Here is a 21,758-nt window from a genome sequence, read left to right as displayed (position 1 = left end):
GAACCCCATGTGAAGAATCTGACGGATGGTTTAAAAAGCAAATTTGAACAGGAGTGAAAGGGGTGACATTTTTCTTAGCATACACATTATCAGCCTTGAAGTAATTTTCTGGTTATAAAGGTTTAGGAGAAGCTGGTTTATTTAGTAAATTAATTGGTAATCTGAAGCTATTCAGAAAGTTACTGTGCTTTTCCAAGATTACTGTTGGTGCTACCAGAGAAGATTTAAATAGATAATGGCCATTTTGAGACAGGGCTGTTAGGCAATTCAGAACTTTCTATTTCCTAGTGCTTTGCCCTCACAAAGATGCTCTTTGTCATATAAATAAATGAAGCAAAGCTGACGTTTTAAATTTCAGCACTGTCTCATTCAAATAGTTAATTTGAATCTGATAGGTCAGTACTTCTTTTTTTTTTTTTTTTTTTTTTATTTTTTTTATATACTTTAGGGTTTTAGGGTACATGTGCACAATGTGCAGGTTTGTTACATATGTATCCATGTGCCATGTTGATTTCCTGCACCCATTAACTCGTCATTTAGCATTAGGTGTATCTCCTAATGCTGTCCCTCCCCCCTCCCCCCACCCCACAACAGTCCCCGGAGTGTGATGTTCACCTTCCTGTGTCCATGAGTTCTCATTGTTCAATTCCCACCTATGAGTGAGAACATGCGGTGTTTGGTTTTTTGTCCTTGCGATAGTTTACTGAGAATGATGGTTTCCAGTTTCATCCATGTCCCTACAAAGGACACGAACTCATCATTTTTTATGGCTGCATAGTATTCCATGGTGTATATGTGCCACATTTTCTTAATCCAGTCTATCGTTGTTGGACATTTGGGTTGGTTCCAAGTCTTTGCTATTGTGAATAGTGCCGCAATAAACATACGTGTGCATGTGTCTTTATAGCAGCATGATTTATAGTCCTTTGGGTATATACCCAGTAATGGGATGGCTGGGTCAAATGGTATTTCTAGTTCTAGATCCCTGAGGAATCGCCACACAGACTTCCACAATGGTTGAACTAGTTTACAGTCCCACCAACAGTGTAAAAGTGTTCCTATTTCTCCACATCCTCTCCAGCACCTGTTGTTTCCTGATTTTTTAATGATGGCCATTCTAACTGGTGTGAGATGGTATCTCACTGTGGTTTTGATTTGCATTTCTCTGATGGCCAGTGATGATGAGCATTTCTTCATGTGTTTTCTGGCTGCATAAATGTCTTCTTTTGAGAAGTGTCTGTTCATGTCCTCTGCCCACTTTTTGATGGGGTTGTTTGTTTTTTTCTTGTAAATTTGTTTGAGTTCATTATAGATTCTGGATATTAGCCCTTTGTCAGATGAGTAGGTTGCAAAAATTTTCTCCCATTCTGTAGGTTGCCTGTTAATTCTGATGATAGTTTCTTTTGCTGTGCAGAAGCTCTTTAGTTTAATGAGATCCCATTTGTCGATTTTGGCTTTTGTTGCCATTGCTTTTGGTGTTTTAGACATGAAGTCCTTGCCCACGCCTATGTCCTGAATGGTATTGCCTAGGTTTTCTTGTAGGATTTTAATGGTTTTAGGTCTAACATATAAGTCTTTAATCCATCTTGAATTAATTTTTGTATAAGGTGTAAGGAAGGGATCCAGTTTCAGCTTTCTACATATGGCTAGCCAGTTTTCCCAGCACCATTTATTAAATAGGGAATCCTTTCCCCATTTCTTGTTTTTGTCAGGTTTGTCAAAGATCAGATAGTTGTAGCTATGCGGCATCATTTCTGAGGGCTCTGTTCTGTTCCATTGATCTATGTCTCTGTTGTGGTACCAGTTAGGTCAGTACTTCTTAAACTTGAGTTTCACACGAATCTCCTTAGGAATACAGTTTAAGTGCCGATTCTGATTCATTTGGCTTGGAAGGGACTTGAGAGTCTGCTTTCCTAACAGACTCTCTTGTGTTGCCAATATTGGTCTTTGGACTATACTTCAACTAGCAGATTTTAGAGGAACCTTAGCTAATTTATGGCTATGACCACCTAACCCTAGAAATATTGGTATGTTTTAATTTTTTCTGAAACCCCTTTATTCTGGGGAATTACTTTTCCACATAAATAATTCAGCCTTTTAACTTCAAGACAAAGATCGACATTCTGATCTTTGTGCTCTTTTCCTTCATATTGAAGTATAAAAATACCTGCTGGAAACGTACAGTCACATTTGCTCAACAAGCATTCAAGACCACCTGTCAGTGAGTGCCCCACTTTAAGGCACACATACTCAAATAAAAGGCTTGATAGCAGAATCAAACTATACATAGCGGAGCCGAAGTAATATGGGGTAGAATCAAATTAGCTCAATCCTTGTTACTCAAAATCTGAACTGTGGACAAGCGACATTACATCATCTGGGAGACTATTAGAAATGGGTGCTTTTGGGCCTCACCTTATGTCAACTAAATCAGTATGTGTTTTTCTTCAGTATGCATTTTAGCAAGATTTTTGATATGAAGATATGTACATGAAAGTCTGAAAAGTACTGAACTAGACCACTGGTTTATGTGTTTTTTGTTCCTTTTGTGCTATAAGAATGGTCAATATTTGTTAGAAAAAAGGATTTTTACCGTATGTTTAACCTCCACCTCTTGGGTTCAAGCAATTCTCCTACCTCATCCTCCCGAGTAGTTGGGATTGCAGGCATGCGCCACCACACTGTGCTAATTTTGTATTTTTAGTAGAGACGGGGTTTCTCCATGTTGGTCAGGCTGGTCTTGAACTCCCAACATCAGGTGATTCACCCCCCTTGGCCTCCCAAAGTGCTGGGATTACAGGTGTGAGCCACCACGCCAGGCCGATTTTTATTGTATCTTAAAGGAAGTGGTAAATAGAGGTGGGTGGGGAAAAGTTTAGAACGCCTTTCAAATTGTTACTACAATAAGAAAAATATAGAGTGCGGAACAAGCAGGATGAGAGGAATTGGGAACGGATGTGACAGACATTTCTGCATAGTGGGAATTACATTGCTGTCTTGAGAGATACGGTATAGCCAGTTATACTGTCCCATACTTACTAGACTGATCCAAATATATATGTGTTTTTTTGCATGTTGACATTCTTAAAGAAGTAGCTTGGTAAATCTCACATAACTTGTTTCTCATGATGGTAACGTGTTTTAATCCTTAGAAGGTCTTTATATGTGAAAATAGATATTGCATATGAGGTAAGAATATATAAATTATGTAATAATCGTGTTGTAAACTTGAGTTCAGACTTAGACCATATGAGTTGAAGGTGATTTCCTGCCTTACTGAATTTTTCTGTTATCAGACCTATAATTTGGTTACACTGTACTCTTCTGATATTATTAGAGAGTAGGAGCCTAGATTTTCTTCACTCTTTTCTTGGAAAATTGGATGGAACTGTTAAGGTACTGCCTTCTGGATTCTTAGTGTCCTTGAGTCTTTTCATTTCTTCCTTCCTCCCTTTCCTGTTGCCCACTAATGAAGATGGACATGAAATGGATGTGAAACATTAGGCAAGGCAAGGCCTGACAGATTTGGCTGGTAAACAACCAGTAAGCTTTTTGAATTTAGGCAGTTACTAATTTCTTAGGCAGAGAAAAAAGTAGTCCAAGGTGCCATTTCTGTGTGCCCCTTGTCTCACACTTGGAAAGAGTGACACTGAAATAAAAGGGGCTGGCTAATGATTGTCCCTTGAATGGTGGGACACCCTGTTGCTGAGGAATCATTGTTATACTGCAGCTAAGCCTGTTCAATCTGCAAATGTACCCTACAAGGGTGAGGAAGAAAGGTCTCATGTTTCATTAGAACCTGAGACGAGATGGGAAACTCTCCTGACAGAAGCATCCTGGGGCGAGAGAGAGGTGAGTGGAAAATGTCCATCCATATAGCAACTTCTCAAAAGCCTCTCTTGTCCATGTTCCAGGATGATTCCATGGCCTTCTGCCAAGACAGCTTGCACTGTGATTCAGACCTTAACCTCTCTGCACTCTTTGGACATGTGCAAGGTCTCCAGAGTGCCTTGGCTGATCTGTTTCCCTTCAGTGGAGGCCCAAGTAGAAGTACTGTTTCTTCTACTAATGTCACCCCCTCATGCTGAGAAAAACAACGACAAAGGGAAAGAGTGGTGAAGTGGCATAGGAGATGACATCTTTATCTCTCATCAGTCACACATTAGTACCCTAACTTTGGAAATCTAGCCTTTGATGTTTTTAATTTGGGACTCATATATAAAACCATAGTTTTTTTTTTCTCTTTTCATAGCATCTTAATAATTATAGCCTACTTCGCTTCACAGTTTCAGCTATTTTGGAGGATGACTGTATGTATTCCTTTTTAAAGTACCTATTGGGACTCCCCACTGAGAATTTTGTATATGCCACATTACCTGTATTTTAATTTTGATTAAAATTTATTCAGCACTTTTCATGTGATACAGTAACAGCGTTTAAATGTTTAATTTCACTTATATAAGTGTTCATGTTAGAATAACATACTTAAAATCTTTTTCTTTAGATCATTGTATGTTATTAAATGAGCAACAGTACTACCAGTCATGTCATTTTACGTATTACTTTTGGCACTCATACCCTTTATTGCTGGTTTTACATTAAGATCAATAATAATCAAGAAGTCTCTCTTTTCAGTAAATTTCACGCAGACTGGGTGGCAAGAGACTACACTTTAGTCTGAGAGACCAGTGAAAAAACCTGGAACCTAAATTTGAGATGATGAAGTCTTATATGATGGCCTTGGAAATAGGGAGGGTCGAATATAGATGGGATATCACAGATAATAAATTGACAATATTTGGGGAAATTATTTGTTATTAGTAGACCTGCAGTGATCTGGAAGATGCATGCAAGGCTTTAGGGTCTGCTGGCTTTTTACTAGAGTGTCAGGAGCATGGTCAGATCTCCATGATTCTTGGAGAAAGCTATGTTGGAGGAGATCCTTGCAATTCCTCCTATTATTGACTCTTCCCCTTACCCCCAAGAGTAGCAATGTATTGCTACTGCAAGCTACTAGTTGGCAGAAAGGTTATTGAATAAGTAGGTGGCAGTCTTCCTTAACCCTGTACATGGGAGAGCATTAGTCTTTGCAGCTGAAGAGACTAAGCAGTAGAGAAGGTTCCTCTCATTGTCTTGATGAGGGACTGACAACTTGCTAGTGAAAATGTTGCTTGACCACAGGAATGAGACTTCCATGCACCCTCATCTTGCCATCATTAAAGCTATCCAGCATTTGGGTCCAGCTTTAAGAGAAGGTGAGAGTCATGACTAGGCCAATGAATATAACAGTACATATAAAAGGGACCTAGTTACCAGGGAGAAAACAGAAGTAGACCACTGAAACAGGAAAAACCTAGTGAAAATAGAATTATTGAACAAAATATTGAACAAATACCCGTGAACAAAATAATAAGGGCACATAAGCAGATTGGGTTACAACAAATTCTTTAGAGCTAGAAGAAAAATGACTCTAAGTTTTAATGTTTAGATTATTTGAAAAAGAGGACACGTGCTATTAAGTTCCAAATTACTGGCCTAGAAAATCAAGGGGAAGAATTATGTCATTAAGTGGAATGAAAGTACTAACAGATAAAATCAAGACGATTAGAGGCTTACAAGAAGTTCTAAAAGAGAAAAAAAAAAGCAGGTGGACAAGCAATAACTAAATAATAGATGGGATGAAGAAAGACTTGAGACTGCAGATGAGAACAGCTGACTGTTGTCTAGCCAGGAGAGAAGTGAGGGAAACACACAAACACCTGTGCAGAGTCTGGTAAAATCCCTGAATTCCAAGGAAAAAGTAAAAATCCTCTAAGCTTCCACATGAAAGACCAAGTTGCATACAAAGAAAAAGAAGCAAACCGACACCAGGCAGTCTTCCTTACCACACAAGCAGAAGTAGAAAAAAGTGGAATGACGCTACACAGTTGACAAAGAACTGCAACTCAGGAACCTTGTACTCAGCCAAAGGACCCTAGATACTAGTTTATCCTATCTGAGGAAAACTAAAGAAACAACCTATGAATCAGAATAGAGACCTTTATACAGGGGAAGATAAAGAAGAGAGAGAACAGTTTAATAAAGAAAACGGTAGATCAGTCTCAATAATATAAATTCAAAAGTAAAAATAAAATATTAGCAAACTGAATCTGCCATTGTATCAAAAGAATTCTAGACTATCAACACTAGAGTTTATTTCAGACACGTAATGATGATTTGTTATCAGGAAATCTGTCAAAATAATTTATCAAAGGGACAAATAATCATAGCAGATTAGATAAAATTTGAAGCTGTTCTCATGAGAATGTGAAGTAAAATGGGTATAAGAAGGCAGTTATGCCTGTAATCACAGCACTTTGGGCGGGTGAGGCAGGTGGATTGCTTGAGCCTGGTAGTTGGTGGTTGCAGTGAGCCAAGACTGTGTCACTGTACTTGAGCCTGGGCAGCAGAATGAGACTCAGTCTCAAAAGAAAAGGAAAAAAAAAAAAGGCAGTTATTTAAGTGTAATAAAGACTGTTAGCCAATGTACACCATTGTAAATGCAAGTACTCCAGAGATATTTCCATCTCAATTAGGAACTAAACAGGGATTCCTTTTGTCCCACCATCATTATTTACCATTATTTGGGAAGCATTGTGTCAAATAATTGGAATTATAATGGTAATAAATATTGGGAAAGGAAGGAAACAAATTTTATTTGTTTTTTCTAGTGGCATTTTTGTATACTAAGAAAGCCCAAGAGATACTGGAAAGTAGCTCCTAGAGTTACAAGGTAAACTGTTAAAGTGGTTGGTTATGGAATAAGTGTGTGAATATTTTTCTCTATTGTAATATCCAGTAGCATGAAATTGGAGAGGAATGCTGTTCTCATAGTACTCAAAATGTTTGAGTGGGGGATGGTGAAATGTAAGGAACAAATTTAACAAGGAAAGTACTAGGTCTATAAAAAGCTATAAAGTATTCTTGAAGAACATCAGAAAGATTGAACAAATAAAAACATAACCATGTTCTTAAGATGGAAATGCGTAAGATTGTTAAATACCAGTTCTCCTCAGATTAATACATTCTTTTAATTTGATTCCATTTTGAGTCCCCAGAGATTGTTTTTAAAATTGAAAAAAAAATAACAAAGCTTATGTGGAAGGACAGATGCCCAAGAAGAGTCAAGAAAAAAGTGAAGCTAGTGGTACTTGCCTTAGCAGATGTTTGATCATACTGTATAACTTGTGTTTCTAAATGAATGAAAATGGCATTGGAATAGCTAAGTTGAACACATAACATGTCCAAAAATAAAACCCCAAATATTGGAATTTAATATATTGACCGATGTATATTTTAATTCAGTGCAAAGAGGGTAGGCATAGCCACCTATCCACGTGGAACAACAACAACAAGAAAAAATGGAATTTCTACGTTGCGTATATACCAAAATGTTTTAAAAACTTGAAAATTTTGTAGAATATATGATCAGTGGGTAAGACCTTTTAAACCAAGTCACGTCACGTAAAAGATAACAATAAGAAAGGCAAACGTATTTGACTACTCTCCCTCTATAATGGATATATGTATATATTGGATGTGATTCTTATGTTTCCTAATATTAAAAATAGCTAACTTGGAATTCTAGTAGAGATTTGGGGTCATGAAAGGTCTGCCATATACTTTGAATTGGAATATACTCATTAAGATGAGTATCAAAGAACAGTGAAGGTTAGATTTATTACTGTTAGCTCATACTTCTAAAGGGTATTGCAAAGATACCTCCAAGACATATTTACTGTTTTGTATCCTATTTATACCAGGCCTTCCTAGCATTCTAAATTGAGTTACCTGTACTGTTGCACAATGGAAACCGATTTCCCTTTTAGTTTGAGTTAGTTGCAACTGATAACAGTTGTCACTTTTTTTACTCAAGGGTATGAAAGTGCCAGTATGTCTAGCACATGTGAACCTTGCAAAAGTAGGAACAGACATTCAGCCCAGACTGAAGAGCCTGTTCAAGCAAAAGTATTCAGCAGAAAGAATCATGAGCAACTGGAAAAAATAATAAAATGTAATAGGTCTACAGAAATATCTTCAGGTATGTTCTTTTTTGGTTTGCATTAATATAAGGAGGTTTTCAGCTTAGATTTGAAAAGCTATAATAAAGCAGGTTTTAAAATTGGTGTTTCACACATATCTATCATGTGGAAGATTTTATAGTGGAAATTATAGTACACATTCCTTGATATTAAGAAATAAAAACTGAAAATATTTTTTGTTTTACTATTTAATAGTTTTGGACACATTTTAATAAAATTCTAAACAAGCAAAGGATAGTTACAGTTGTGGAACTCCTCATTTCAAGTTCTGAAAATCTTATCTGATTAGATTACGAATTAGATATGAAATCATGTCATCCGCTGCTTCAGTCCTTTGGCTCACTGTGCCTACAGGATAAAGTCTGAATGCCTTCATGGAACGTACATGGCCATCAGGGATTTGGTTCCTTCCTGCCTCTCCAGACTCATTTCTCAACACACTCTGCCTTGAACTTTTTTCTTTCTGTGGCACTGAACTGAAGTTTTTGTATAGCTATCACATTCTTTCTTACCTTGGTAGCTGTTTTTCTATCTCAAGTCCTTTCTGCATTTTTTGGAAGTTCATTTCTCTGCTGGACTCTTAATACAATTTTAATTCTGGAACTCCATTCTGATCCTAACTGGGATAGTTTCCCCTTTCTCCTGTTTTCCTTGTAGCTTGTGTAAACCTATTTTGTTGCCTCAATCACATTATTATAGTAGTTCCCTGTTTGTCACTTTTTTGAGTCCCCTAGCAGCAGATAATACTTAAATAAGCACCAGTAGTTTCCTAATTTGTAAAGAATATCTCAAAGAAATATGGAGAGAGGCAATAACATGACATTAGACTATAGTGGATAGACCTTAATCTAATAGCTTTCATTGACATTAGTATAAAATGCATGCATTTTTTGCTTAAAAATGATAATAGCAGCTATCTTTTGTACCATGCTCCATTATTTTCAGATTACCAACAAATCTCATTTGAGCCTCATAATGCTGAGTTGGTTTTATTTCTATTTTTCAGAGGAAACATGGTCAAAGAGGGAACTTTTGTTTTGTTTTGTTTTTCAGTACTCATAAAGGCCCAGTAATATAAACTGGTACTTTTCTGGAAAGCTTCAGAAGTCATGCCCTTAATCCAGTAATTGTAGTAATCCATCCTAAGAAAACCAAAGGGAAAAATAAAAAAGAAATTAAGACTTAGTGTTGTCTCAACAGTATGATTTCAACTATGTATAAACAAAAATTTGAATGCAAAAAGGCTGGAAGAAAATGCATCAAAATGTTAATAGTGGTTTTATCATCTTCAAACTCATAATGAGCATTTATCATTTTGTAATCAGAAAAGAAACATCACATTTGTTTGCATTTTGAAATGAATTTCTCAAGTCCACATTGCTAGGAAATGGTAAAGCTGAACTTAGAAGCTGTGCTTCTGTTAAGTCTGTGTTCCTTTCTGCAAAAATATCAATCCTATTCTCCTGAACCCAGAATTTTACTAAAATTTAGTAATTTTCATCTCCTTTTACTCTCTACCAAATAGTGATATCTTCAAAAAATAAACAGTCGGGTAGAGGTCGAAGAAGGACACTAAACTGAAAGTCTTAATAAACTGAGTATCAATTACTTAAATAATAATTGGACATAGTACTTCAGGCCCTATTACTGTTACTTAGTGAAATATAATGATTGAATTTCGGTGAATTAAAAAATGTTTGAATATATAAATATACACAAGTTTACATATTTACATTCTGAAAAGATTTTTAAAAAAATTTTTGAGACGGAGTCTCGCTCTGTCACCCAGGCTGGAGTGCAGTGGTGTGACCTCAGCCCACTGCAACCTCTGCCTCCTGGGTTCAAGCGATTCTCCTGCCTCAGCCTTCTGAGTAGCTGGGACTACAGGCGCCCGCCACCATGCCCGGCTAATTTTTTGTATTTTTAATAGAGACAGGGTTTCAGTATGTTAGCCAGGGTGGTCTCAATCTCCTGACCTCGTGATCCGCCTGCCTTGGCCTCCCAAAGTGCTGGGATTGCAGGCATGAGCCACCACGCCCAGCCCTGAAAAGATTTATTTTTAGTTTTAATCATTACCCTAAAATTCTTTATAGCATGTAAGGCATGTTACTTTTTGTAACTCTACTCATAACATATGATTATTAGAGTACAGCATAATATGACTGCTAGTATTAAGTTACGCAGTCCTCTTCTCCCGTGGGTGTTGTGGGAGGTTCACCTTGATGTGTATGCTTCTAAAAATGAATGATAGAAGTTTATTATGATAGTCATCATCAGTTGCCTTAATATACGTTTATAGCAAACCTTTTGAGATTTTTTTTCTTGAGATTATTTTTAAGTAGAGCATAAGCCTTAGTTCAAGCAAACAGTTTTAAAGAAATTTGCTTATTTCTTTTTTTCATTCACTTATTCATGTTATAGACCCTGTCTTTACTACTCATACACATTTTATGTTCATCCTTATGTCTGCCCTTTCCTACAGCACATGCTAGGAGAATACTACAGCAGTCTAACAGAAATGCATGCAATGAAGCGCCAGGTAACAATCTGCATAGTTTTGGTGTCCACTTTTTGTTAATTTTTTCCCATTGGTCCTAGAAGTTTTATTGTTCTGATTTTTTTCTTTTTTAAATTTAGCTTAGAGTATATATGTTATGTGACTATTGTAAAAGATAATTTATATTCATAAAATTCTGAACCCATTCATTTATAATTCTTGGTAAAATTGGCTGCTTTTGTTTTCATATTCTGTTAGTGTATGTAACCTAACACATTCATAAGGGTAATAGAAACCTTTTTTACAGTTTAGTACTTGATTTGAGGTTATTTTGTACTTCTTCAAAGCATTAATATTTCTTAGAACTAGAAATATAGTTACTTTTATAGTTTATCTTTCCTTTTTAGCCAACATCTTAGAAAAATAAGTCATCAAACAAAACTATGATTACATCTAAAGACGTGATAAATAAACATCATGGAAGTTACAAAGATTCCCAAATACTATTTTAGTCTCTAATATAAGTATTCTCATTAAATGTGGTTCTTTATGATTTAGAGTTGTAAATTTTTTTTTAACTCCTCTTGCAGCTTTACATGAATGAAAAGTAAAAGCCAGTTTGAATGGAACCCTTAGGGGACTCTAAAGATATAAAACAAGGACCCAGAACTGACAAAGCTGAATATATCAGTGGCACTGTGAAAAGAAAGAACTCTGAAAATAGGATATAAAAACAAGATGGAATTAGAGAAACCTGATTAAGATTAGGGATTTTTCCAGCCAAAGCTAATCAGTTTCAGTTCAGGAGGAGAAACTGGCGTAAACTTTCCACCTCTTGACTGCACAAGTGGTGGGGGAATGAAGCTAGTGTTTAAACGGCATATTCATTATTTGAGAATAATTTAATTTTTAATGATATGCAATTTAGAATGATAATTTTATCACATACAGAGGTATTAAATATGTCATTAAACATAGTTATAGCTTTGAAATGAAATTTTTAAATTAAGTATGATTAAACTGCAATATAGTATATAAGATGAAAGTTTGCATATCAAATTCTTTTTACCTGGATTTTTCCCATTAGTAGAGATTGCTTACAGAGATAGTTTTGGTTCCTACTTACTATAGTAAGTGTCATTTTTGTAATAGTTCATACTTTAAAACTACTAGGAGAACTTTAGTGTATCACTTGATTTTATACCTGTAACTGAGGCAAAATAGGGAAGTTGCATATTTATTGTTATATATAATTAATATATTTTTCTATTAATATATTAGTAATGTTGTTATTTTATGCTTGTGGAAATTGAGACCTGAAGATATTAAATTATTAGCCAAGTAGTGGAAAATTTTTCTATTAGAGCACATTCTTTTTGCATTTTCTTACCATTCTCACAAACATGAGTTTTTATGATCTTGTATACTTATTTGAAAGCACAATATATTAAGATACTCAACATTTTAAATGTATACATTTGAGTGTGATAATTTTGTGTTATCAACAAGTAAATATAGCCGAATTGTAGCTAAATAATAGAGTGATGCCTAGATTCTGTGAAACCGAAAACTTCAGTTGGGTCACTTGCCTGCTCCAATACACACTGAGTATGTAAATAAGACACAGTGGTGAAATTGACCTATTATGTTAGGTTACAAATTTGGTTACTCATCATCACAGCACTTTTCTGTGTGATGTATATTTGATAATTAGTAGAGTATACTGGATAGACCTTAATCTAGTAGCTTTCATTGGCAGCATTCAGTTTATTCTTTTTAACATTAACAAAATATACAAACTTCCTTTTCTGTAATGAAGTTCATATTAGCAAAAGCAAAAAAGAAATTAGCACTTAGCTTATTTCTAAGTGTTGAAAGATTTTCACTGATTTTTCCCATGAAATGTATAATATTTTCTTTATATTTTATATGATCAGAAATAAACATGTTTCTTAGTAATGCTAGGTAATGTTATTCATTAAAATTTTATTTTTAGTACAAAATGCATATCTTGGTATCTTAAGATTTTATTTATCTTGGTAATATTAAGCTTCTTTTCTACTTTAAAAGCTCTGAAATAGAATTGTCTAAAATAGAATTTTTAGATAATTTAAAGCTGAGAGTAATGATACTAGCTAATAAAAGTTGTCATGAAGGTACTTCATCAATATTAACTTTCTGGTCTTTTATGTATTCCAGAAACTGGGAGTGATTTTTCCATGTTTGAAGCTTTGCGAGATACTATTTATTCTGAAGTGGCTACATTAATTTCTCAAAATGAATCTCGTCCACATTTTCTTATTGAACTCTTCCATGAGCTTCAGCTACTAAATACAGACTACTTGAGACAGAGGGCTTTATATGCATTGCAGGTATCTGGTACCTAACATAATTTTTCCTACCCTGTTATCACCTTCTTCATGATTATCTCTGGTTGCTGTCTTAGACTGAAGCATGTACCATATGAATTTTCATCTGTTCTCTGTGTTTTCTTGACATTTTATTTAAAATTTTTGTATAGCTTAAGTATCATTAAAGTATTTTTTTGAGTACTTTTTCAGTGTTTTGTCTACTTCCTCACACTTAACCTGTGAGGATAGAAACAGTACGTTTTTCCTTCCATCTGCTTTTATTTTTGAATCTGTAATATAAATGAATGATGAAGCATGTATGTTTTATATAAATGATGATCTTATTTTCTTATTTAGGACATAGTATCCAGACATATTTCTGAGAGCCATGAAAAAGGAGAAAATGTAAAGTCAGTAAACTCTGGTACTTGGATAGCATCAAACTCAGAACTTACTCCTAGTGAGAGCCTTGCTACTACTGATGATGTAAGCTGATAATGATTAGTGAATTGTAGACATAATTTTAGTATGCACTAAATAAAAGTTAAATAGGTTATTGTCAAATTGTAGGTAGACCTAATATATTTGATTTTCAGCTTTTTTTTAAAACCTGGGTATAATGTGTTATTTTATTTTGAGGGCGAGATACAATATGCAATGAAAATATGGTAGCAAACACCAAAAATTATGTATGTATGTTAGATTATGAGGTCTGAGATAGCCATATTTATGTTGTTATTACCCAATATAGGGGCTGATTCTTAAAAGACATTTACAAATATATGTTGTATTTATTTAAGACACTGAGTAAAACAGACAGCAATCAGATTATAGTAAAAATGCTTGAATGAATAAATACAGGATAAATCACGTCTTTGGATTTAAAAAGAAAAAGCCTAGACAAAAGAAAGTCTTCCAGGAAAAAAATTGTAATTTAATGTATTCTGATTGATGGAGAAAATTTTGAATAGAGTAAAAAGGACCTGGAAATGGAGAAGAGTGCTAAGGAGAATGGTATAAATTCAGTAAGCTGTGTCCTCCAAATAGCACTTAGCACATCGTTGATTGAATAACAGTGACAAAACTGCTAGTATACTGAGGAGATAATGTGCTAGGTGTTTGGGAATCACCTATTTCAAGGTTCAGGCCTTGATTTTATTGGAAAATATTACATGTGGTCGTGGGATAGCAAATACATTCCTTTTTTATGACAACTCTAGCACCTAGAGATACGTGGGTAAGAGTTCCATAGTTGATTAGCAAATACCAGCTATAGGTAGAGAGTTGGAAGTTACTGCTTCTGCCTTTTATTGAAGTGTTAATACTAAGTTTTTTCTGAAGCCAGTGTTTTCTCAAAGGATTATCTTGCCTCTTCAGATACAGTAGTTTTCTGAGTTTTTCTCAATTTTTGCTCTTTAACTTCTACTCGTGTTTAAAATACTTCCCCAGCTCATCTTTTCTGTTTAAAATGTTTTCCCACTGGACTCTGACTCCTTTAGTACTATAACATAAACCTGTGTCTAAAAACTACATGGTTTTAATTAACTTTGCAATGTGAAATGTAAATTTAGTGTCAGTGTTTGCTCCTTTGGATTGTTACAACTAATTGAAAATTGTGTATTCCTTTTTGTGGGAAATGAAATGTCACCTGCTTGAATACATTAAAAATGATGTTAAATTATACTAAGGTTTATCGGGCATTGAAATAACTTGAGAGAGAATGAATAGTCTCCATTCCTAGACGTATTTTTCAATAATTTTATATCCTTAATTCCAGTGGTTTCACTTTTATCCAAGTTTCATGCAGGCAGCATTACTTCCATTTATTTTAAGAGATTGGAGCACATTGGTTTGCACCATCGATAGCACATTTTGAAAGTTGAGCTACAGTTTAGGATAAAGTTAACCTAAGAAGGTTTTAAAGTTAAATGAAATTTAAAGATGCTGTACTACTTGATAAGTAAGGACTTGGGATAGTAATTGTATTTAGTATTACTTTTAATTAAGTAACTAAATCAGTTCTTCGATATTTCTTCTGAAACTTAAATTCAGCATTAAGGTCAACATCTTCCCTTTACTAATGCCATTTAATCAGCGGCACCACAATATCCAGTGTAGATACTCACAGATCTGATGCAGCAGTGTCCAGTAGAACTTTCTATAGTGACAGAATTGTTTTATGTCGGCATTGTCTAATGCTGTAGCCATTAGCTACATGTGGCTAGCAAGTACTTGAAGTATAGCTATTGTGACTGAGGAACTAAATTTTAAATTTTATTTAAATAGCCATGTGGTGTTTTTTGTATTGGACAGATTTAGAGCCTCATTCTCTAGATGCTTCTGTGCTTCTTGAGCTTCATTTTTGGAGTTTTTACAAACGTATATTCAGATGTGTAAGAGATACTGCTCTTTCCCAGGAAAGAGAGAAATGAAAGTGAAACTGGGTATCTGGGAGTTGTAAGTCAAGGAGGATGGAGTAGAGACATTGAGGTTTAGGAAGAAGAAAACACACTTTGTGTCTCCTGCTCCTGATGATAATAAAATGGTAAAAGCAATCTGTCTTCAAGTCTTACTTGAAGGAGTAAAAAAATGGTTTCCCTATTTCTAAAATATGTTCCTCAATGTCTAAATTTCCTTTAATCAGGAACAAATCTTTGATTTCATAATTGAAGATAGGAAACTTTAAAAAGATCAATAGTTAAGGGAAAGAACACAACTGTAAAACGTCATAATCAAAATATAAGTGAGACACCCTACCACCATCACACTATACACAAAATTAATTTGAAATGACCTAAAGTCCTGTAAAAGCCAACACTATTAAAACTTTTAAAAGAAAATGGGAGAAAATTTTGACCTTGACATAGGCCGAGTTTTCTTAGGACAGAGAAAGCACTAACTATAAAAGAAAAAATTAATAAATTAGACTTGACAAAAATAGGAATTTTCTGCTTTTCAAAAGATACTGTTATGGGAAAATAATCCCAGTATATATCTCTGACAACTGACTGATATATAGACTGTATAAAGCTTACAACTCAGTTGTAAGACAACTCAGTAAAAACTGGACAGGAGATTTGAACAGGTACTTAATGAAAGAAGATATATGAATGGCTAGTATGCAAATTAAAGCCACAGAAAATACCACTTCACATCAAGAATGGCTAAAATGAAAAGATTGACAAGAAGTGTTGGTGAGAATGTGGAACAGTTGGAACTCTCACAGTCCTTATGAGAATGTAAAATTGCACAACCACTTGGAAAGCAGTTTGGCAGTTTCTTATAAACATAAATGTGGCATGTGACCCAGCAATTTCTCTTGTAGGTTTTCATCCAAGATAAATGAAAATATGCATCACAAAAACACTTGCACATTAATGTTCATAGCTTCTTTAGTCATGATAGCCTCAAACTGAAGCATCAAGAGATAAATGGATAAACAAACTGTGGTATATCTATACAGTGGAATACTATGCAGCCATTAAAAATAATGAACTTCTGAAACACACAACATGGATTCATTTCAGAAACATACTAAGTGAAAGAAGTCAGACAATGAAGAGCGTATATTGGCTGGTTCCATTCGTATGAAGTTCTACAACCAGCAGAACTGATCTACAGTCGTAGAAATCATGAGTAGGGTGTGGTAGAGATTGACTGTAGAGGGTTGTGAAGAAACGTCCTGGGCCAGTGGAAACGGTCTTTATCTTTAGGGAATCTGGTTACATGAGTGTATACATTTGTCAAAACTCATCAAACTGTACATTTAAAGTGAGTGCATTGTATATAAATTATATTTCAATAAAGTTTATTTTTAAGAAATGCAAATAATGTTGTGATGTTTTTTTTCCTCATGTGAGGCAACCAGATAGAGTAAGCTACTAGACATTGTTAGCATTTGGAGATAGGAGAATGTCCCTGAGAGTACAGAAATAATTTAAAATGTTAACTTTGCCAAATTAGAATTTAATCAGTAGCTGTCTTTGTGTATGTTTATCTACATAATAACAAATATTCTGCAGGGCTACTTACATTACTGTTCTGTGTGACTCTGTATTCAGCGTTTAATGACTTTGGTTATATTATCATCTTGTTTGGACAGAATACTGAGGAAACTTACGAATATCTTTTAAGTGTACAATTTTATGTAAATAGTTATCTCTGTTAGATCATTAACATGAAATTCTTAAAAGAAGTATTAGTGATTTTTGTTTGTTTTACTGTAACTTAGGAAACTTTTGAGAAGAACTTTGAAAGAGAAACACATAAAATAAGTGAGCAAAATGATGCTGATAATGCTAGTGTCCTGTCTGTATCATCAAATTTTGAGCCTTTTGCAACAGATGATCTAGGTAAGCAGAATTTTTTATAATCTTAGAAACAACTTTAAGTTGATCTGGTCCAGCCTTTGAATTGGCGTTGATAAGGAAACAAGTCGAGAAAGGCCAAGTGTGTGTGTGGTTTAAAGAATGTGGACTTAATTATCTATCAGTCTAAAATCAACAATCTTCTGACTCTTAACCCTGTGGGCAAATCATCCAACATTTCTGACTCTGCATATACTAAGGAAATGGGAATCTTAATCTACCTTGCTATGTTTGTGTGAAAATATAATGGAACTTACTTGCTTGAGTTCAGAAAATGTTTATTTCCTTTTCCTTAAAGGAAAGGCTATCGTTTAAGGTCATCTAGTTAATTCATGGGAACAATTCAGGCCTCATCTAATCATATTTTTAATAAAAATGTTAACTTTGTAATTTCAGTTAAGCAGTCAGATTTCCTAAATAACCTGTAGTGAAAACCTCAAGTAACTCTCAGGCATAGCACATGGTTTTGGTTGTTTTTTTTTGGTTTGGGTTTTTTTTTTTTTCCCCTCTCCCATCAGCTGTAAAACAAAAGAGGTTTAGAGTGTTGCCTGGCTGCAATGGAGAAAAAACTCGAGTCCTAGACTTGGAAATTTAAGGAAAAGAAAAATACATAGATACTTGATACGTTTCTAGACTGTGGCCAATCAAAAGATAACCTGAGAATTCAGTCATTCTGCCATCCAGGGCGCTTAGTTGATAAAATAATGTAATGTCCTGTTACTCTCGTGTTTGTTCACGTGATGAAGAGAAGATTTAGATTATTTCAAAGGTATTTTTCCACTATAAAGAAAAGGGCTTAGCCTTGCCCTATCATTACATTTCTACTGTTCTCCAAAACAAAAGTCTTCCTTTTGCTTATTGTAATTACTGAGGACTCTGAGCCTTAGCTGACCTCTAAATATTTGGGTCTGCATTGAGTTCATCCCATTACAGAGAAAAATTGCTGTGTGGCCTGCCAACCCTCTCCCCTCAGGTTGTCCATCCCTTTCTGACTTGCCAGAATACTTTGACTCCTACGTATTTTCTTTCATTTACTGGTATTTTTTTTTTTCTTACAACCCTGCACCAGTAGCTGTGTCTGAAAACATAGAATTGGGAAATTTCATTGATAGGCCTTTTTCTTACCTAATTTGCTTGTTTTAGGTTGCATTGTTTTCATCAGAATTTGCATGACATTTTGGAATTTACTTGTGTTGTTTAAATGAAACAACAAAATGTGATGAAATAAATATGGGCTTCAGAGTTTGATAACTAAGTTTAAATCCATGTTCCTACATTGAACTGTGAAACCTTGAGCAAGTTACTTAAGTTTTCTGCAAATGAAAGTAATGTCATCTAATTTATAGGATTATTTTAAGGATTAAATAAGTTTGTTAATGTATATGAAGTACTCAAGTAGTATAGTGTGTAGAACTTGTTAAAGCTAATTTTCCTTCCTTTTGTTTGGACATTTATTAATGCGTTTTGAGGAATATATGAAAAAGTTCACTTTTACATACTCAAAAAATATTTTTGTTCCAAATGTAGGTAACACCGTGATTCACTTAGACCAGGCATTAGCCAGAATGAGAGAATATGAGCGTATGAAGACTGAGGCTGAAAGTGACTCAAATGTGAGATGCACCTGCAGGATTATTGAGGATGGAGATGGTGCTGGTGCAAGTACTACAGTTAATAATTTAGAAGGTATATATTTTTGTTTTCAGTAGGTTTTTGGAGAACAGGTGGTGTTTGGTTACATAATAAGTTCTTTAGTGGTGATTTCTGAGATTTTTGGTGCACCCATCACCTGAGCAGTATACACTGTACCTAGTGTGTATTCTTTTATCCCTCACCCCCTTCCCACCCTTTCCCCTGAAACCCCAAAGTCCATTGTATCCTGCTTATGCCTTTGCATCCTCATAGCTTAGCTACCACTTATGAGTGAGAACATGCAATGTTTGGTTTTCCATTCCTGAGTTACATCACTTAGATTAATGGTCTCCAATTCTATCCAGATGGCTGCAAATGCCATTATTTTGTTCTTTTTTATGGCTAAGTAGTATGCTGTGGTGTATAAATAAATAAATCTATCTATCTACACATATACATACACCACATGTTCTTTATCTGCTCGTTGATTGATGGGCATTTGGGCTGGTTCTATATTTTGCAACTGCAGATTGTGCTGCTATAAACATGCACGTGCAAGTATCTTTTTCATATAATGACTTCTTTTCTTCTGGGCAGATACCTAGTAGTGAGATTGCTGGATCAAATGGTAGATCTACTTTCAGTTGTTTAAGGAATCTTCATACTGTTTTCCATAGTGGTTGTACTACTTTACATGCCCACCAGCAGTGTAAAAGTGTTCCCTTATTACCACATCCACACTAACATCTATTATTTTTTGATTTTTAAGTTATGGCCATTCTTGCAGGAGTAGTATGGTACCACATTGTAGTTTGTGCTTTGATTTGCATTTTCCTGATAATTAATGATGTTGAGCATTTTTTCACTCAACATCACCAAAAAGGTTTTTGGCCATTTGTATATCTTCTTTTGAGAATTGTCTATATCCTTAGCCTACTACTACTACTTTTTATTTTATTTTTTTAATTGGAGTACAGTCTTGCTCTGTTGCCCAGGCTGCAGTGCAGTGGCACAATCTCAGCTCACTGCATCCTCTGCCTGCCAGGCTCAAGTGATTCTCATGCCTCAGCCTCCCGAGTAGCAGGGATTATAGGCATGTGCCACCATGCCCAGCTAAGTTTTGTATTTTTAGTAGAGATGGGATTTCAGCATATTGTCCAGGCTGGTCTTGAACTCCTGGTCTCAAGTGATCTGCCCACCTCAGCCTCCCATTGTGCTGGGATTACAACTGTGAACCACCATACCTGGCCTTAGCCCACTTTTTGATGGGATTTTTTTTTTTTTTTTCTGATTTGTTTGAGTTCTTTCTAGATTCTGGGTGTTAGTCCTTTGTCAGATGCATAGTTTACAAAGACTTCCTCACACTCTGTGGGTTGTCTGTTTACTCAGATGATTATTTCTTTTGCTGTGCAGAAACTTTTTAGTTTAAGTTCCATCTGTTTATCTTTGTTTTTGTTGCATTTGCTTTTGGGTTCTTGGTCATGAAGTCTTTGCCTAAGCCAGTGTCTATAAGGGTTTTTCCAGTGTTATCTTCTAGAATTTTTGTGGTTTCAGGTATTAGATTTTGAAGGTATATTTTTTATTGATTAGAAGTAATAATTCTATGTAAAAAATTTAAATATGTGATATCTAATAGTGGTTTTATTACTGCTTTATTTTAATTGGTGGGGGTGCTAAAACTACAAACATGTTTCTTTGTATTATGTTAGCATAAAATCATCAAATTTAATATTTTTCAAATTTCAACATAAAGGCATATTTGTATATATAATAGGCTTTGTTATGCTAATGTATTTTCTTTTTAAAAATTAGAAACTCCCCTTATTGAAAATCATAGTTCACAACAACCTGTAAGTGAAGTTTCTACCATCCCATGTCCTAGAATTGATACTCAGCAGCTGGACCGGCAAATTAAAGCAATTATGAAAGAAGTCATTCCTTTTTTGAAGGTAAGCAATTATTTTTAAAAATAAACAAAACTTTCTATGTTTTGTTTTTTAATTCATACAAAAGACCTTATTTTGATAAAGTTCAATGGTATAGGTAAACGAAAGAAAAAAAAACTATCACTCATAATTTTTTCACCCTACCAACATTCTTTGAACCTTTCAGTAATATTTTGTACACGTGCATATTCTGCCTTTTTCATTTACTATATCATAAACTTCTTTCTGGATCATTATTTTTCTACCGCATTTTTTCAGGATTTATCACCTTTATTCTTATTTTATTTTTAGTTTTTGTGAGCATATAGTAGTTGTATATATTTATGGGATACGTGAAATAGTTTGATATAGGCATGCAATATGTAATAATCACATCATGGTAAATGGGGTATCCATCCCCTCAAGCATTTAACCTTTGTGTTACAAACAATCCAGTTATACTCTTTTAGTTATTTTAAAATGTATAATTAAATTATTGACTGTAGTCACCCTGTTGTGCTGTTAAATAATAGATCTTATTCATTCATTCTAACTACTTTTTGTACCCATTAACCATCTTCCCTATTCCCTATTCCCTATTTCATAGCCTCTGGTAACCATCCTTGTACACTTTATCTCCATGAGTTAAGTTGTTTTAATTTTTAGCTCCCACAAGTAAGTGAGAATGTACAGAGTTTGTCTTTCTGTGCCTGGCTAGCTTCACTTAACATAATGACCTCCAGTTCCATCCACATTGTTGCAGATGACAAGGTCTCATTATTTTTTATGGCTGAATAGTACTCCATTGTGTGTCTGTGCCACCTTTTTTTTTTTTTTTTTTTTTGAGACAGAGTCTCGCTGTCACCCAGGCTGGAGTGCAATGGTGCGATCTCAGCTCACTGCAG

General features: G+C 34.8%; 1 protein-coding gene across 28 annotated transcripts in view; it reads left to right on the top strand.

Annotated features, from left to right (window-relative positions):
* PCM1 (pericentriolar material 1) overlaps nucleotides 1–21,758 on the top strand; it is a 108,059-nt gene that overhangs the window by 51,822 nt on the left and 34,479 nt on the right. For 19 of the 28 annotated variants that reach the window (XM_030812300.1, XM_030812293.1, XM_030812295.1 and 16 more), the window contains 6 exons: nucleotides 7,916–8,080; nucleotides 12,778–12,950; nucleotides 13,287–13,415; nucleotides 17,161–17,281; nucleotides 18,824–18,982; nucleotides 20,741–20,877. In XM_030812300.1, the coding sequence (XP_030668160.1) occupies nucleotides 7,916–8,080; nucleotides 12,778–12,950; nucleotides 13,287–13,415; nucleotides 17,161–17,281; nucleotides 18,824–18,982; nucleotides 20,741–20,877 (884 nt within the window). The remainder of the gene's footprint in view (nucleotides 1–7,915; nucleotides 8,081–12,777; nucleotides 12,951–13,286; nucleotides 13,416–17,160; nucleotides 17,282–18,823; nucleotides 18,983–20,740; nucleotides 20,878–21,758) is intronic. The other 9 variants (XM_030812310.1, XM_030812306.1, XM_030812305.1 and 6 more) reach the window with 1 other exon arrangement.

The sequence above is a fragment of the Nomascus leucogenys genome, chromosome 4 (assembly GCF_006542625.1).
Source record: "Nomascus leucogenys isolate Asia chromosome 4, Asia_NLE_v1, whole genome shotgun sequence".
Taxonomy (NCBI): domain Eukaryota; kingdom Metazoa; phylum Chordata; class Mammalia; order Primates; family Hylobatidae; genus Nomascus; species Nomascus leucogenys.
This window is presented reverse-complemented; position numbering and strand designations above follow the sequence as displayed.